Source organism: Stegastes partitus, unplaced genomic scaffold, assembly GCF_000690725.1.
Source record: "Stegastes partitus isolate 25-593 unplaced genomic scaffold, Stegastes_partitus-1.0.2 Scaffold20, whole genome shotgun sequence".
NCBI classification, from domain to species: Eukaryota; Metazoa; Chordata; class Actinopteri; family Pomacentridae; genus Stegastes; species Stegastes partitus.
Window position 1 is genome coordinate 1,360,427 of NW_007577751.1, and position 19,025 is coordinate 1,379,451.

Here is a 19,025-nt window from a genome sequence, read left to right on the forward strand (position 1 = left end):
TTCCTTTGGAGTGATCAAAAATCATTTATTTGCATGAGACTGGGAAAGGGTTACAGAGTCATCCCAAAGAACTAATGATTTTCACAGCAGTGCAGAAAAATGTGTCAGGGCTCATCTCAGTGGATGCACATGCTGTTTTGTGAGTATTATCCTGAAAAGCAGCCAATATCTGGTGCAAAAAAGCAGATCATGAATCCTGTTGCAGAGACAGAGTTGACATGAATGTAAGATGAACTGGATGAGATTTGATTGACGTGACAGCTGATATGTCTCTGAAGCAAAGATTTGTGGAGAGGCCATGGGCTGAATTACAGGTGAATACTGAAGAGGGAGTATCGTGACACTGAAAAGAAGCTTTTCCTGTGCATATAGTGTTAATGCTGAGACTTTTCACCGTGGCAAATGTGGTGTTTATCTTCCCATTCACTTGTGTTAGTTCATATATACTGTATTAATGCATTTCTGATTTGAGTAAAAGGTACAAGAGCAGCTGTGGCTATTTAGGTTGAGACCTTGTGCTGCAGCATTACATTTGCTGTTACACTCAGAATATTAATGAAACCACTCACAAAATCACTGTTCATTTTCCTTTATTCTTTCAAGTAGGTAAATGTAAGTGTAAAATGCTGCTCATCTCATTGCAGAGACAAAGAAGCACGATCATATCACTTTGTGCTAGCCTCAATAAACTGACTCCCTGTAAGATTTCCAATGGATTTTAAAATGTCATTGTTTACTTTGAAGTCGTTAAACAGCCATACTTCCTGTTCTGAGTTCTGCAGATGAAGCCCTGCTTCTTAATTCCAAGGCCACAGTCTGTGACCAAGTGATTGTCTCCATCTTAAATCTCTTTCTAAAACTTACTCCTAAAAATACTTTTTTTCCTCTGTGTGTCCTAAGTTCATTGTATTTTGTTTTGTCTGCTTTTATTTTCATTTAGGTTCGTTTAGTTTCACTATGCTAAATAAATGTTGTTATTATTATTATTATTATTATTATTATTATTATTATTATTATTATTATTATGTCTCCCAGCTACAACGTTGGGGGAGAGACGTTGAACGTAGAGCGACAATGACGACATTCCGTACGTCCTTGTGATTGGATGTAACTCATCGCAGTGACAAGAGGCGGAAGGGGCGGGACAAAACGTTAGATGAGGCTGTGGTAGAATTATCATGGCGGGATACATGAAAATGGTAAACGGTTACATCTCCACAAGTGCTAAATTGACGCTTTTAATGGTGCTCTTAATCTGTTTACCTCAAACCTCACACCAGCATACAGGTAAGAAGCAGTGTTACGAAGAAGGGACACTTACCTTAAGTTATTTAAGACGAATTTTAGACCAGTATTGCTCAGGCTAATTACTGCTAGCTTGTGTTTGAGGCAGTGAAACTGTACACAACTTAGTTTATATGAAGCCTTTATGGCACTTAAACAAATCCTTATAGCTCGTTTAGTGTCCGGTGTTCTTTGATTCTGTGTCTGTGTAAGACCAATTAAATATTATAGTTAATTTTGCAGTTGTAATGTTGCTGAGCAGAAATGTGTTAAACCCTATCGTTGGTCGGGTTTGCAAGCTGCCTCGCCCTCATGCCATCGCTAATTATTAATTATGAAAGCAATGCGCAACCGAAACTTGTTTTGTATCTGCAGAAACTTGTCCGATTTGAAGCTGCTAGTACACATAGCAGTCAGGGAGTGAAGACAGTGCTGATAACACATGCATATTTGCAACTCATAATTCCCACTGAACTTATGAGTAAGTAACAGTTTGAAAATGAAAGTGAAAGGTAGTGTCAAATGGCTTACTTAGTCCAAGAAAGTCATGAGAAAAGCAGCACATTTTTATACAATTGTGTGTACTGTTTCAATGTTGTCTTTTCTTGTATCACATGCCATTTATATAACCACACTACGACTATATTTTTTGATTACTTAGGAACAAAAAAAAAAGCCAAAAATTAACAAACAGGTAGTAATTTATTCCTCTGTGTCATAGAGCTTGTCCAGCATCTAAAACATTATTGTACTGTTGCTTCATTATGATGAGCATGGAGATGGTCCTATATACTCATATCAGTCACAACATTAAAACTGCCAGTCTAATATTGTGTAGGTCCCCTTCCTGCTGTCAGACAGCTCTGACTCATCGGACGATGGACACAGGACCCCTGTGGGTGTTCTTTAGTGTCTGGCACTGGGGCGTTGGTAGCAGATCCTTAGGGTCTTCATGGACCTGGTTTGTTCTGGCACATCTTGTGGATGCTCTGTCGGATTAGGATTTGGGTATTTTAGAGGGGCTATCAATGCTTTGGGCTCTTTGTTGTGTTCTTCGAATAATTCCAGAGCTGCTGCTTGGTTTGCAGCAATGTGTGCGTAGATGGTAACAGGCAAGCATCCATATGAATCCCAGTACCCAGGCAGAACATTGCATTGTAACAAAATCAGCTTTAGTGTTATTAACTTCACTCTCCAGTAGTTTTAATGTTGTTGCTAATGTAAGTACACATGAGAGCAAGAAATGTTCATTTTTTTGTGTTTCTCAAAATAGTCCCTAGTATGTGTTGTTACTCAACTGTTTAGTAGTGTCTGCTAACAGTTAAAAATGTCAAAAACATTTAAAAATAGAAACTATAAATACTCCACTTCAGTTGGAAATAGTGCATGCTGACCATAGATGAGTTAGGAAGAATTCCTGAGGGATTGACTAATGTCCAGTTTGTCTTTTATTAGAATCTATTGGCAATGCAAAAGAAAATTTAAAATCATGTCAGTGTTGTCCTGTAAATGCTTGTCTAAAATGAATGCTGCTGAAACAGTTGATTTTTTCTTTTAAATGTTTTCATGTCACAGGTTTATCTAACATCGTGCAGTCTTAGTATGACGTAAATTTCTCTGCTTCTCAGATCCAGGTAACAAATATTCAATTATCGATCTACGGGATGGAGAGGAGCTTGTCATGTCAGGTTCCAACCGGTTCTGTTACAAAAACTCTATATTGCCAACATGGAGACAAACATGGACAAGAATCCAGGTAAGTGTCATTACTGATGCCCAGCCAAACCCCCATTACTTACACTCAGTGTTAAATAATGAAAAAATGTTAAAAATGGTTTTATCCCTCTCAGCTGGAGTATCTAGAGGCTAAATTCTAGCAAATGTGGTTTATAGCTTGACATTGCATTGCAATAAATGTGTTAACAAAAGAGTGCCAAAAATGATATTTGTAATTAGATATCTATCTTACAGCCCTTAATTTCAACAGTTTTTTAAGGTGAAACTCAGTCATTGAGGTCAGTAATAACCAAAGATTTCTGACAGGTCAAAGTGTGGAGTTCAAAAGTGTTTAAATTGGAAACTGTGGAAGGTGAGGACGAGCTGCAGGAGCTGGATCGCTTCAGCTTCTGGGGCTGGTTTCAAAGCTTGTTACGCGAGAAGCACAATGAAACCACAATTAACATCAACCTGTTCAGCAAGAAGACGTGCTTCAAGGTTGATCCTACTGAAAAAACTCAGTACACTGTCAAGTCCCTTCGCAGTAAGTGGAAAGCAAATTAAGAAACGTAATATACTGGTTGTTGACAGATAATACAGTTTCATCACAAAGTTGTTCTTTTCTTGCAGAGTTTGATATCTATCTGTTTTTGGTATTCCTCGCTGGAACATTGCTGTTTGTCTTTGCAGACTCACTCAGCAGGTATTTTTTTGTTGTATTATATATTGTTCCATTGTCATATTTAACAAGATTCTGTTAGTTCTAATTATATTACTTTTTATATATTTCTTCTGTCCCCTGTATGAAGGAGTCAAGTTTTCTTCTACTCTGCTGGCATGAGCACAGGCATGATTGCCTCTCTCATCATCCTCTTTTTCATTCTGGCGCGCTTTTTGCCAAGGGTAAGGTATTTAATTTGCCTCAAATATCCAATATTTTATATATTAAATCTCTTGAATCTAATGCTTGATATTTGCATTTTGTGTTTGTCATTTAAACAGAAAAGCCCCTTTTATGTATTGATAGTTGGTGGTTGGTCATTCTCTGTGTACGCCATCCAGCTTGTCTGCAGGAACCTCGGCATTATACTGCGAGAGCACTGGCACGCAGCATTAGGTACAGACTCTTCATGAACGCATGGTTCTGCTGCTTTCTTTTGGCTTCTATGATAAGAACTGAGTGTCTTCAGGTTTTGGACTGCCTTTTAATAACACATTTAAAGGGTATTTTCACTATTTTTTTTATATTTGTTTTGTCATAATATTTCACATTTTGGAGAAAAAATGATAATCACTTATTTAGGAAATAATATGACAGATGAAAAGTTAATGAAAATTAATACAAAGTGAACCATCCCCGTAATTTGTCACCTTGAGATTTTAAACATTAAATATTTGGATGAACAGTGTCTGTTAGTCTTGTCAGCATAGATCAGTCTACTGACTAAACTCATGAGTGTCTTTGTTTAGTATACCCCTTTTATAGGTCTGCATGCTTAAATCTCAATATAATGCAACATTTGCCTCATTTAGAACTTTCTGATTTCAATCTCTAAGGACCAAACCATAACCTGCATGAGGAGCTGGAAGTCAGAACCATCATGTGTAATACAAACACAAGCTTTTGCAGAAACTGTAAATAGGTGTAACCATGGAGCCTTTGTGTTGCATAGTGGTGGTCTGAATTAGTTACAATGTGTAAAATCAATATTTTTCTTCTTCTGCTTTTCCTTCAGGTTATGTAGGGGTGGTGGGATTCATCAGTTTTGCTGTGTGTTACCGTTACGGTCCTCTGGTGGATGAGAAGAGCATTAACATCCTGTCGTGGACGCTGCAGCTGTTTGGTCTGCTCCTGGTTTATTTAGGAATTCAGATTCAGCAAGTTGCCATCGCTATCATTATAGCAGCTTTGGTCTCCAAAAATCTGGAGTACCCGATCACAATGGCAGTTTCTGCATGGAGGTATGTTTTTTCAAAATTCTGACAGAAGGTGGCGTAAGAGTATAGTGCTATGATGAAACTCGAAGTAAAGATACAGTCTGTGTTAGAACGTTTTCGGAATTATCAGTAGTCATATTAAGTTCTTATAATTAAAAAAATAAAATAAAAATTGAGTACTGGCTCTGTTATGCAGGAGAATCAGGAGGTTGGTGTACTGGAAGCCAGAGCCACGTCGCCTGTTGACTGAGGAAGAGTATCAGAAGCAGGGGGAGGAAGAGACTCGGCGAGCTCTGGAGGAGTTGCGGAAACAATGCACCAGCCCAGAGTTCAGCCCGTGGAAGACAGTGTCCAGGCTTCAGTCCCCAAAAAGGTAGTTATTGTAGTTTTTCTACTCATACATATATAATGTGTCCTTAACAGAAATAGAGAGAAATTGCTAAATGATGTTCAGTTGAAACTAGAAGTTTACATACACTGTATAAAAAAACTGAAACTTTTCCTGTTTGAGGTCAGTTAGGATTACCAAAATTATTTCTATTTGCTAAATTCTTGAATAATGAGGGAGAGAATTTTTTATTACTTTCTTCATAATCAGAAGTTTACATACACTAAGATGGCTATGCCTTCAAAACTATTTGGGAAAGCCCAGATGAGGATGTCATGCTTTAGAAGCTTTTGATCGGTTAATTGACAACATGTGAGTTAATTGGGGACACAATTGTGAATTGGCAGAATTGCAGACCTTCACAAGTCTGTCTTATCCTTGGGCGCAATTTCCAGATGCCTGAAGGTTCATCTGTTCAAACAATTATATGAAAGCCTGTGTCGGTACAGGACTCGTTTCACTGTGAATAATGACATTCTCTTACCAGCTTCAGCAGCATCTTCACAAGGTCTTTAGCTTTTGTTCTGGGGTTGATACACACATTTCACACCAAAACACTTCATCTCTGGGACACAGAGCCCGTCTCCTTCCTGAGCAGTATGACCTGGACATTCCCATGGTGTTTATGCTTGTGTATAATTGTTTAAACAGATAAACCTGGAACCTTCAGGCACCTGGAAATGGTACCCGAGGATGAACCAGACTTGTGGAGGTCCACAATTATCTTCCTGATATCTTGGCTGATTTCTTTAGATTTTCTATGTTGCCACAAAACGAAGCAGTGTGTTTGAGGTGTGCCTTAAAATACATCCACAGGTGTGCCTCCAATTAACTCACATGTTGTTAATTAACCTATCAAAAGCTTCCAAAGCCATGACATCATCATCTGGGCTTTCTCAAATAGTTTAAAGGCATAGTCATCTTAGTGTATGTAAACTTCTGACTTTAAAAAAAATAATAAAAAATTCTGTCTCTCATTATTCTGACATTTAGTAAATAGAAATAATTTTGGTAATCCTAACTGACCTAAAACAGGAAAAGTTTAGTCTGATTTAATGTCAGTGAGAAAAGAAAGGTTTTATGCCTTTTTATACAGTGTATGTAAACTTCTGGTTTCAACTGTGTATAACATGTTGTTAATATTGTCACAATAACCCACAGGTTTGCTGATTTTATCGAAGGATCACCTCACTTGATGCCAAACGAGGTGTCTGTCCACGCACAGGAATATGGTTGTGGAGGGTCATTTTTTGAGGATGAATTTTTTGACACGGACGACGAAGAAGAAGAAGATCTTAAATCAATGATGACGAAACCACAATGAGATGCCACAATGTTGGAGTGGAGACGTGTAATAACAGTGATTATTGCCTTTCAGAAAGGTGGTGGGAAAAGAGCTTTCCATGGCTGTCCCCACTGACTTTAAGGGATTAGTGTGGGGGCTGGATCGAGAAACTCCCTGGATTGAATTCCAGGATCACAAGAGCCATTTTGTGTGTTTCCAATGAAAACAAACAAACAGAAAAGCCCACTGAAAATCACAGGCACAACAATGAGGTCAGATTTGTTACAAATGGCTAAGACATGTGTTGTTGAAAAAAGTGCACTGACGCAAGATCTCCTTTTTTTTCAAAGGGAACAGAGGCTTCTTTTACAAAAGACTCTGATCACGACAAGTTGATCACTTTGTGTTGTATTTACTTGTAGCTTAGAAAAGGGTTTAGTTTTTTAAAAATATGTTGCGTTTACAGCCTCTCGACAGTAACTGAGCTCACTGCATTGAGTGCATCCAGAGTACATGTTTGTACATCACTGTGATAAGTTTTCACCTCTCTGAACAGCAGCTTCATACAGGGGTAGTTATTGTTTTAACTTTCTGCTTGGGGAGGAACAAATTGTTAGGTCACATTTCTTTTTCTTTTGTTGCATCAATTTTAGTAGACACATCACTGGAAGTGTCAAAAAATATTTTGAATAAAAATATGTATATTTTTGAGCTTGAGCAGCCTGGGGGTGGTATCATTGTTTAAGGTATTTGAGCTAAAAGATTGTAAGGTGTTCATGAATGTCAGCATGATTTTGGTTTATCAAGTCATGCACATGAAGTTGAAAGACTGAGATGTTATTTTTTGTAATGGGTGACTAAAGCTTTTACTAAAATAAGATTTCTTCCTCAAGTATTGTACCCAAGTATAATTTGAGTATTTCCATTCTATGTTACTTGTCCACTGCATAAAGAAACAAATATTGTACTTTTTGCTCCACCAAATTTATATTCGTAACTTTGAAGATAAAGGTTAAACATGCCAAATTAATGAGAAATGTATGAAATATGATGTATTGTTACAGATAAAACCCTTAAGCCCAAAGCTATTATTTGAAACCCCCCCCCCCCCTTCCAAAAATCGCCCAATTCAGTCAGTAACAGCTGCACAACTGTAAGACCTAAATGAACAACCTTGGGCTTTACTGTACTTGAGAGAATTCTGAAATACATGCTACTTCACCTAATCACCAATCCACTGTAAGATTTGGAAAAAAAACTCAAAAATGTACATGTATTTGATCACGCTCTAAAAATTATATCCCAAATTTGATGCAACTGAAATTTAGCACAATAATTGTGAAATCCATTTTTGCCCTGACCGAACGAGACGGGCTCATCAGTGAATGTGACACGTTTGGCAAGCTTTGAAAAACGATGCTGGTTGTTCTTACTAACAGATACGTAGCCGAAGGGGTTAAACTGTTGTGGCAGTCTATGACATGTCAGAAAATGGTGGAAAATGCCCATCACAAGTTTCCACAGTCGAAGGTAAATTCTTCAAAATTTCATAAGTATTTAGCGTACAATGACGCAAAACAGTAAATCAGATAATCCCTTCTTTTGGGAAGGTGACAAGAACAAGTTGAGGGGCTTTTTTCCTGGATAAATGATTCACTGAGTTATCAAAAATGCTTTACTGTATGTCTTTTATTAATTTGTCTTTTCCTCAGTTATCTAGAATCTCGTGTGAAACAGCATGGTGCTTTGAAAAGCCCCAAATAACTGAAGTGAGTTTTCCAACCTTTGTTGACTCTGTTACAACCTTTAACCTGTTAAAATATCACTTTACCATCTAAGAATTTGTTGCTCGGCTTCAAAGTAGAAAGGTCTGACCTTTTGTCATATCTGCACATTGCTTTTGACATCTCATCATTTCATGTGAATCGATAAGTTAAACCAAAAGTGATGACTGGAATACAATTTAACAGAATGTATTGAATTGAGTCACTCTTTTAAATATACAGCTTTTACCTAGTACCTTTTGTCAGAGTTTACTGATCACTACTGAAGTGAAAGTGGAAGCAGAACAGGAAAAAACTGCAGTAGAGGATCTAATTTGCTGCTAAAGCCAGATGGCGTTATCTTTAATCAGGCAGCTTACAGAGTATGTTGGAGAAAAAAAACCCATTGTATTCATCCTTTCTCTCCCACTCGCTAGTTTCAGTGAGCCATATCTGATGGCCTAGGGACATGGTGACATTTAAACCCAGCTATCCTGCATCCCACCACTGGATTTTTTATATCGTGTGTCTGTCCATGCAGCATTTGAAGGCAGGAAACAACACAGTAAAACAAATCATTACGCGGGTAGATCGGCTGATGCAGCTGCCATTATTTGCATGTGTTTCCCCGGATCTGGTCAGCAGTGTAATCAATTCACATGCAGCTGTATTTCCTTTGAGTTACTTCCCTAAAACGCACTTCACAAAACATGAAAACCTCACTGCAATGCAAACGCACTACAATATATGCAGAAGGGGGGAGAATCCCTTCAATATATAAGCATATTGCAAACACTGTAACAGCCCCGTCATGGTGACTTCATGTGAGGTGTCTGGACTTCCCCACAACATGCAAACTGGAATGCATGCTATTAACTGATTCCTAGAAACCACTGTACTACAGGATTCTGCAGTTACAGTGGATACGAAAAGTATTCAGACCCCTTTAAATTTTTCACTCCTTTTTATATTGTAGCCATTTGCTAAAATCATGTAGGGTTCACTTTTTCCTCCGTAATGTACACACAACACCCCATATTGACAGAAAAACATAAAATTGTAGACACTTTTGCAGATTTATTAAAAAAGAAAAACAGAAATATCACAGCCATTAGTCTTCTTGGGAATGATGCAACAAGTTTTTCACACCTGGATTTGGGGATCTTCTGCCATTCCTCCTTGCAGGTCCTCTTCAGTTCTGTCAGGTTGGATGGTGAATGTTGGCAGACAGCCATTCTCAGGTCTCTCCAGGGATGCTCAATTGGGTTTAAGTCAGGGCTCTGGCCGGGCCATTCAAGAACAGTCACGGAATTGTTCCGAAGCCACTCTGTCGTTGTTTTAGCCGTGTGCTTAGGGTCATTGTGTTGTTGGAAGGTGAACCTTCGGCCCAGTCTGAGGTCCTGAGCACTCTGGAAAAGGTTTTTGTCCAGGATATCTCTGTGCTTAGCCGTATTCATCTTTCCTTCAATTGCAACCAGTTGTCCTGGTACACCCCACGTATTAGGCAGGTGATGGGCAGTGCCTGGGTTTCTCCACACATACCGCTTAAAATTAAGGCCAAAAAGTTCAATCTTGCTCTCATTAGACCAGAGAATCTTATTTCTCATAATCTGGGAGTCCTTGATGTGTTTTTTCGCTAACTCTATGCAGGCTTTCATGTGTCTTGCACTGAGGAGAAGCTTCCATTGGACCACTCTGCCATAAAGCCCTGACTGGTGGAGGGCTGCAGCGATGGTTGACTTTCTGAAACTTTCTCCCATCTCCCCACTGCATCTCTGGAGCTCAGCCACAGTGATCTTTAGGTTCTTCTTTACCTCTCACACCAAGGCTCCTCTCCCCCGATTGCTCAGTTCGGCCGGACGGCCAGCTCTAGGAAGAGTTCTGGGAAGAGTCCTAAAAGTCTTCCATTTAAGGATAATGGACACCACTGTGCTCTTAGGATCCTTAAGTGCAGCAGAAATTCTTTTGTAACCTTGGCCAGATCTGTGCCTTGCCACAATTCTGTCTCTGAGCTCTTTGGGTAGTTCCTTCGGCCTCCTGATTCTCATTTGCTCTGACATGCACTGTCAGCTGTAAGGTCTTATATAGACAGTTGTGTGCCTTTCCTAATCAAGTCCAATCATTATATTTAAACACTCCAATGAAGGTGCAGAACCATCTCACGGATGATCAGAAGAAATGAACAGCACCTGAATTAAATATATACGAAAGTCATCGCAAAGGGGTCTGAATACTTATGGCCATGTGACATTTCAGTTTTTCTTTTTTAATAAATCTGCAAAAATGTTTACAAGTCTGTATTTTTCTGTCAATATGGGGTGCTGTGTGTACTGTCTGAATACTTTCCGTACCCACTGTATGTAACTGGAGCGAATGGTATGCAAATGACAGACGGCCATGGGTGCAAAAGACACCCACCTTTTAAATTAAATTTAAACAGTACATTACAGGGTTATGTGTATCATGGCAAAGTGTTTATTGTAGGCGTGTAAATGCATGTAAATCCTTCACAGTAAGTCAAGAAAAAAAGCATCAAAGAAACTATAAGTGTCCTTTGGGACATGAACCACACTGCCAAATTTATGGCAACAGCCAGACACTCTACAGACTTGCAGCCAGTGCAGTTTGTAACAGAAATATCTGAGACATAAAAGATGAATAAACATCACATTTCAAAGCAGTGCAGTTCAAACTTTGCTTTCGTCTTTGAAGTAAGAGCAAACTGTCTGGCTTTTACATTGGGAATGTCGGTAGAGAATAAATTTACTCTGATAAAACAGCAGTCGTGCATTTACTTTATCAGGCTGCAAGAAGGAAACAAAAGCGCCTTTTACTGAATCCTCCACATAGCCTGTAGACTTGAGACAAAACAACTGTTTTTTCTTCTCCACAACCTCTAAACAGCAGAAACAGAAAACTACAAGTCCAGTGTTGGTGTTTAAAATCCAGTGCTCAGTCAGTTCTGTCAGTATTTGTTGATCCCAAAAACCCGAACTCCGTGAAACTGAGGCAGCTTTGGGAGGAGGACGCTGAGGAGGGAGCTCGTGTTGATGAGGAAATGTGTCGGATCATATTTTGTGTAGAAACTAGCAAGAATATACCTGTAAAGAGAAAATCAATTTATTTAGGAGCTTTGACAAAAGTATTCAAGAGAAACACTAAATACATACAAAGTGAAAATAACAGTCCACAAGGAATTAATGAAGGTTTGAGGTTACATCACGCACTGCAAGTTTTAGCATGCCCAGCTACCTGTCCTACAAACTACAATAGTAATGCTAACAAGCTTGAGGACTTCATATCACATTACACTTTACCAAGTTTTGGAAAAAACTTAAAAGTTTCCTTATCATACTTACAATACTAGAACTAATGATGCACTGCAGTACAAGAGCAATGCTGTTTTGTTACGTGTCTTTAGCTGGTGAGGATGCTGAAACTCAATAGCATTAATATGATATTAAGTTTGTTTTAAAATATGTCTGCTGCAAACACTACATAGTCAGTTACATTGTTTTTAACCAAGTGTTGATGCGAGCAGGCACTGCTGAAATCTGTTAGAGACTACAGACATTTTAGTCGACAAAATCAAAAGTCTCAGGCTGGAAATCAGACTCCGACTTATGCCACCATCTCAAAACAAAGACCCATATTTAAAAAAAAAAAAAAAAAAAAAGTCCTTTAAAAGCAAAGCAGGCATTTAAAAAAACACAAAAACAATAAATTAAGTCATGTATTACCCAGATCAGTCAGCCTTTTTATTTACCATGGATTATGTTGATGTAAAAATATATATCCAAGCTCCTGCCCCTGTTCTTAAACCTCCTAAATAACTGCAGACACCTATAGAACGCATCATTTTCTTCTGTATGAGGTGTGTCAGAAAAGTTTCAGGACTGGTGTCACAAAACATATATTTCAAATCCAAACTATCGAAGTAATGCCCCTGGAGTCTAACACACTTTCCCAGCCTTCTATGCCACACCGCCATGCACTCCTGGAAGGATTCTTCCAGGTGCCTCCGCAGCTCCAGCCATCTTAAAGTCGTCCACATCTTCAAAATGGGTCCCCTTGATGACCCCCTTGAACTTGGGGAAGAGGAAAAAATCCCACAGAGCCAGGTGGGTGAGTAGGGAGGTTGCTCCAGCACAGCGATGTTCTTCTCAGCCATGAACTGTCGGATGCTCAGGGCACTGTGAGCAGGCACGTTGTCATGGTGAAGCATGATCTCTTTGTAGATGTGCAGGTTGATCGTCTGAAGGGGAAAACTCGTAGTTTGGGTTTGAAATATATCTTTTGTGACACCAGTCCTGGAACTTTTCTGACACACCTTGTATGAGAAAGTTGGTTGGCCGTAGGAAGAGAGTGCCACTGTATTTTATTTATCTACAAATCACTTTTTGGCAAACTGCCTGGTTATCTTTTATGTCTTTTTTTTAGTTGACAGTCATGCAGCTCTGCATCCCGTTAGCCTTTGGACCTAGTATTGTGTGAAACTGATCCATAGCTACAGTTGAAATCAGGAGTTTACATACGCTGTACAAAAAGACAACTTTTTTTTTTTTCTCACTGTCTGACATTATATGTGTCTAAACTTTTCCTGTTTTAGGTCAGTTAGGATTACCCAAATTATTTCAATTTGCTAAATACAAGAATGATGGGAGAGATCATTTTTTATTACTTTCTTCAAAGTCAGACGTTTCCGTACATTTCCTTAGTATTTGGTAGCATTGCCTTTAAACTGTATGATTTGGGGTTAAACATTTTGGGTTTCCTTCCACAAGCTTCTCACAATAGTTTGAAAGAGTTTTGGCCCATTCCTCCTGACAGAACCGGTGTAACTGACTCAGGGTCGTTGGCCGCCTTGCTCCACACACCTTTTCAGCTCTGCCCACAAATTTTTCATGGGATTGAGGTCAGGGCTTTGTGATGGCCACTTCAACACATTGACTTTGTTGTCCCCAAGCCACTTTGTAACTAATTTGCCGCAATGTTTAGGGTCACTGTCCATTTGGAAGACCCATTTGTGCCCAAGCTTTAACTTCCTGGCTGATGTGTTGAAATGGTGCTTCAATATTTTGAAATAATGTTCTTTCATGACGACGGCATCTATTTTATGAAGTGCACCAGTCCCTCCAGCAGCAAAACACCCCCACAACATGATGCTGCCACCCCCGTACTTCACAGTTGGGGTGGTGTTCTCAGGCTTACAAGTTTCCCCCTTTTTCCTCCAAATGTAACGACGGTCATCATGACCAAACAGTTTAATTCTAGTTTCATCAGACCACAGACCATGTCTCCAAAAATGAAGGTCTTTGTCCCTGTGTGCATTTGCAAACGGTAATCTGCTTTTTTATGTTGCTTTTGGAGTAATGTCTTCTTTCTCTCTGAGTAGCCTTTCAGTCCATGTCAGTACAGGACTGGTTTCACTGTGGATAATGACTCTCTCTGACCAGCTTCAGCAGCATCTTCACAACGTCTTTAGCTTTTGTTCTGGGGTTGATACGCACATTTCACACCAAAACACTTCATCTCTGGGACACAGAGCCCGTCTCCTTCCTGAGCAGTATGACCTGGACATTCCCATGGTGTTTATACTTGTGTATAATTGTTTGAACAGATGGACCTGGAACCTTCAGGCACCTGGAAATGGTACCCAAGGATGAACCAGACTTGTGGAAGTCCACAATTATCTTCCTGATATCTTGGCTGTTTTCTTTAGATTTTCTATGTTGCCACAAAACGAAGCAGTGTGTTTGAGGTGTGCCTTAAAATACATCCACAGGTGTGCCTCCAATTAACTCACATGTTGTTAATTAACCTATCAAAAGCTTCCAAAGCCATGACATCATCATCTGGGCTTTCTCAAATAGTTTTGAAGGCATAGTCATCTTAGTGTATGTAAACTTCTGACTTTAAAGAAAGTAATAAAAAATGTTCTCCCTCATTATTCTGGCACTTAGCAAGTAGAAATAATTTTGGAAATCCTAACTGACCTAAAACAGGAAAAGTTTAGTCTGAGTTAATGTCAGACAGTGAGAAAAAAAACGGTTTTCTCTTTTTATACAGTGTATGTAAACTTCTGATTCTGATGTAGCTATGGATCAGTTTCACACAATACTAGGTCCAAAGGCTCACGGGATGCAGAGCTGCATGACTGTCATTACGATTAGATGAAATGTAAAGTCACCATTTTTTCTCATGAACAGCAACCGCCACTGTTGGAAAGGTCAAGTCATACAGTTAAATCTGATATGCGTGAGACCTTGCTGCAATAGGTATTTTGAGAAAAAGTGATGTGAATTTGCATGCAAAGTGGCAACATTAGGCTCTTAGGGTTGAATTAAAAAATTGCACGAGATGCAAGGGAATGAAAAGATTTATGGTTGATTCGTGTAAAACTGTTCCCAGATGGTCCAAAAAAAAAAAAAGAGTCCCATCGAGTGAAGCAAAAACACAACCATCCTTGCAAACTCTTCTTGTATTTAACTACATGTTGATTTAGTCTTCACTGTCAAAGTGAAAGTGCAAACGGCCCAGCACTGCAGATGGCTTTTCAATATCAGCAGGAAATGTACTTACAGTATAATTGGTGAGATGGTGAGGAATTTGCGTGAAGATGTGAACTGGACGCCGTAGTCCATCTGTTCCCAGTGTGTGAGCAGACGAGCTTTGCCTTGGTCTGGTGTTTCAAAGGGAGTGCCCTTTACTGTGTGTAGAAACAGGTACATCACCTGCAGAGGAAACACAACGCAGCAGAGATATGTAACTGCTGCACAACTTAAACAGAGCTCTTGAAAGTAGAACTCATATTTATACAACAACCTGACGCTTGCCTGACAGTGGTGCTTAAGCTGGAAGAGCTTTGGAGCCTAAAAATACGATATAATACCTGTGGAGGTTTAATGTCTACTCAGTGCAGTTGTTCAGATTTGTTTTGTCATTTTAACTGACCAGGTTGTGGATGACATTGGTGAGGGTCCAGACGAGTGGCACAGTGAAGAAAGGAATGCTGAGCAGGACGATGTGCAACACGATGGTCAGCAGCAGGTAGGTGAGCCATATCCCTCTGCTGTTCATCACCCGGGTGTTGGGGTTCACCTCGCTGTGAGCTACGCCCACATTCATCCTGAAGACGGAGGAAGACAAAATCTGTCTGCTTCAGAAGCGCTCATAAACCTTTAAGCCCACAATGAGTTTGGATTTCCAGCTTTTTACAAGATGTTGGCAAGCAGGCTAAATCTTAAATCCGAAAAGAGAAAACCTGTTCATGTTTGGGCTGGTGAAACTTACACATCCAGTAAAATCTGTTCTAGTAGTCATGTTGTTCATCTGCTGAAATTAGGTTATTGAAAAACTCTGCATTTTCTTGATTTTAACACTTTTTAAACATCTTGATCCTTTCTGTTGCTCAAAGAACATCATAAATGTTCCTTCTATAAAAAGAAAATCATCACATTTATTACAGGGAACCGGGACATATTTAACTTTCTATCACATAGGACAAAGAAAACCAACAAATCATCACATAGAGAAACTGAAAGCAGAGAAACGTTTTGAGTATCAATATGAAGAATTATTCCATGTGCTGAAACTAATGATTAGGCAGTTACTTTGACAATACTTTTACACATTTATTGTATTTGGTAATTTTCTTTTTTTATCCTTTGACCTGCTTTATGTGAGCTTACCTCTTTTATCCGCATTTTACTTATTTACATAAGTAGTATTATTTATTTTGTTGTGCTGTTGCACTTGTATTTGTGCATGTATGGACTCAATACCACAAATATTTAATGTCTCATCTTTCTAAACTTTGTATGTGCTACAGGTCGCTCTGATTTAGAATTTTTACAACTGAAGCATGCTGTGCTTAAGTGCTATGAGAATAAAATTGTGATTATCAAAGACACACTCCTGCAAATATCAAGTTTTTAACTGTGTTAATATGTCCACATGGTGTGTTTTTTTTTTTTATATGCTAGAAGACATCATGAGTGAAATAAGTAGGCAACACCACAGCTAAGTATTTCCACCTTAAAACTGCAGTTTACTGATGACAGTTTTAAAAACACAGATTCGGACTACTCTGGTTTCATACATATGTTGCATAATGTTTGGTCATTCTGCTGCCCACTGTTGGAACTGGCTTCCTTTTAAACTGAGATTTGTCCCGACTGCAGCCGTTTTTATGAGTGAGCTAAGACAGTTCTTTCTTCCCTAGCGCTTTTTGGTAATCAGTTGTATTTTTTTTTTTTAAATACATGCTTAAAAAAAAAGAAGAATGTCTTATCTTTTGTGTTTTGCTGCTGTTTTAGTCAATCAGTCAGAATCATTCGATGGAATCAGTGTGCACCTTATTTAACCTATCTGCACTGTTATTTAATTGTTTAATTTTATTAATGTAATTTAATCCTGTTGTATCTTATTTTTCACATATTAACATGACTTTTTTTGTTTTTTAAATGCAACGCTCTTTGAATAACCTCTGTGCGGGATAAGGTCCTATACAAATAAATTTACTTGATAACTGATAAGGCTTATTCTTAATCTATCTATCTATCTATGTGGACGACTGCTGATCGCTGCACATATCAGCACAAAACTAATTAACAAGCTTGTCTATAATCGGAAAATATTGTGCCAGGGAACAATACTATTAAAACTAAATATTTGTAGTTGTCATTACACACTTGTATGACTGCTGACACTGCACAGTTAACAATAACATCAATGCCAGTCGCAATATTACTTTTCTCAGTAGTTTCATCCATTTCAGTATCATGTGTAATATTTCACTTTCATGTGCAATACTTCATTTCATTGAATATGTCAATGTCATGTGCAACATGTCATTTTTGGGTGCAATATTTAATTGGCATGTGTATTATTACATTACTGCTTCATTTTCATTGCCATTATTACTTACTTTCGCATGCCTTTTATATAAAGTAATGTATCACACATTTAGCTTTTCTACTGGACACTGCATTTATGCCCATGATATTGTAATTTGATTTTCTTAGCAATATATGGTACAAGAATTTCCATAGTGATACTACTACTACTACTATTCATAATAATAATAATAATAATAACAACAATAATTATAAGTCATTCAAAGACACGTCCTGGCACTCTGGGGACCTGTGATGGACCTTTTGATAATATATATATTGTAAACAATTAATCGAATAAATTAAGCTGCATCTTAAATCTGCTCTGAGGAAGTGACGCCGCCCGCCTGCACGATTCTGGCCAAAGAAACACGCGCCCCCTTTCACAGGACTCCCCAACATCACTCGGCTAACACTTCTGAACTTTCAGCAGCTAGCAAGACAAAAAACACAGCGGTGAAGAAGCAAAAACGTTAAATATCCTACGAGAACATCCCAGTAAACACTCACACAGGGTTCCGACTTTAAACTTTAGCCGGATAATTAACAATAAGTGATATAACGTTCGCATGCTAGCTACCAGCTGCTACCTACAGGTTGACAAGCTAACGCTGGCTCACGGTTACGTTAATTATAACTAACAGCTGCAGACGGCGGGTTAAAGCTGAGAGGCTCAACAGCTTCTGTTAAAATGTGAGGAATTAATCTGCCCCACGACACATTCTGAGGCCTAAAAACTTGACATTTCACCGGAGCAAACTTTACCTTCCTGTGTTGTCGTAGCTCACCAGGAAATTCCTTGTTTTTTCTTTAACCCCGCCTTCGTTAGCGTGAAGCTGGTTCCTCTGTCAAAACTCCAGCCGGTCCTGGTCCTCAGCAGCGGCGGCAGGTGAGCAGGTGAGGGGGGGCGGAAACTGCTCTGGTTTCTGCGAAGAGCTGTTGTTGTCCAAGAAATTCCCAGTAAACGTAAGCACCAGTTTAGCATCACTGTTAATTCCCATATAATTACCTAAAAGTCAGACAAAAACGGGGTCCATGTACACTGAGTTTTCCCCGATTTTCAGTTCAGCTTTTAGCCTATTAGCAACAGTTTCAGTAGCTGAAGCCCCACAAGCACAAAGGTGAATAATTATGGCATCTGCAATTTAAAGACAAGTATTTACTGTTACTATTTGTATTACACCATAACTGTAGTTGAGGCTGTTTGTTCCCATGCAGGTTAAGTTTAAAAATAAACAAATAAAAATCCTAAAAAATAATGAACAAAAATGTGTTTTAATAAGTTCATATGAGATTTTATTTAGGGGCGTCACAGGCCACCTAGCAGCAAGTCATTTCTGCTGCAAAATCTAAGTGATTTGCACCAACAATTACAATCCGCAAATATGATATATATTATTCTAAAATGAGTTTTTGTGCTTTTAAGTATATTAAACTATATTAAGTATGCTAATACCTTTCCACTTCTTCCTCCATACTGCTTTCTTAAATCAAATTATTTCCACAATGTGGTGTTGCGGTGTGGTGTAAAAGGTCAGCGTACTTCTATCACTGTTTGAAGATGCAGTGAAATGGTATTTTTATTTGTTCATTCCATGCCAACAGCTTGAGTGGTTGCATATAGTGGTTCGTTCAAAAGTGGTTTGAAACCTTTTGGGGAAAGTACCTTTAAAATGTCTTGTGATGTCCTGTAGTTTTTACATTTGTGTATCCCACTAACAAATATTACCTTTGTAGCCAATGCCCTTAAAGGT

The 19,025-nt window shown here is 38.7% G+C and overlaps 2 protein-coding genes and 1 pseudogene across 2 annotated transcripts; 1 reads left to right on the forward strand and 2 right to left on the reverse strand.

The window, feature by feature from the left end:
- The first annotated feature begins 1,178 nt into the window (after positions 1 to 1,178).
- nemp1 (nuclear envelope integral membrane protein 1) lies at positions 1,179 to 7,578 on the forward strand. The gene is made up of 9 exons (XM_008293681.1): positions 1,179 to 1,287; positions 2,913 to 3,040; positions 3,328 to 3,544; positions 3,631 to 3,703; positions 3,810 to 3,903; positions 4,003 to 4,117; positions 4,737 to 4,962; positions 5,135 to 5,311; positions 6,488 to 7,578. The coding sequence occupies exons 1-9, from the start codon at positions 1,179 to 1,181 to the stop codon at positions 6,648 to 6,650; spliced, it is 1,302 nt and encodes a 433-aa protein (XP_008291903.1). The 3' UTR covers positions 6,651 to 7,578.
- A 1,551-nt stretch (positions 7,579 to 9,129) lies between these two features.
- On the reverse strand, positions 9,130 to 10,732 carry LOC103366064 (uncharacterized; annotated as a pseudogene).
- Positions 10,733 to 10,829: 97 nt separating this feature from the next.
- ormdl2 (ORMDL sphingolipid biosynthesis regulator 2) lies at positions 10,830 to 18,078 on the reverse strand. The gene is made up of 4 exons (XM_008293737.1): positions 18,037 to 18,078; positions 15,329 to 15,503; positions 14,957 to 15,108; positions 10,830 to 11,475 (listed from the first exon to the last, which is right to left on the reverse strand). The coding sequence occupies exons 2-4, from the start codon at positions 15,500 to 15,502 to the stop codon at positions 11,340 to 11,342; spliced, it is 462 nt and encodes a 153-aa protein (XP_008291959.1). The 5' UTR covers position 15,503; positions 18,037 to 18,078; the 3' UTR covers positions 10,830 to 11,339.
- Between the last annotated feature and the right edge of the window lie 947 nt (positions 18,079 to 19,025).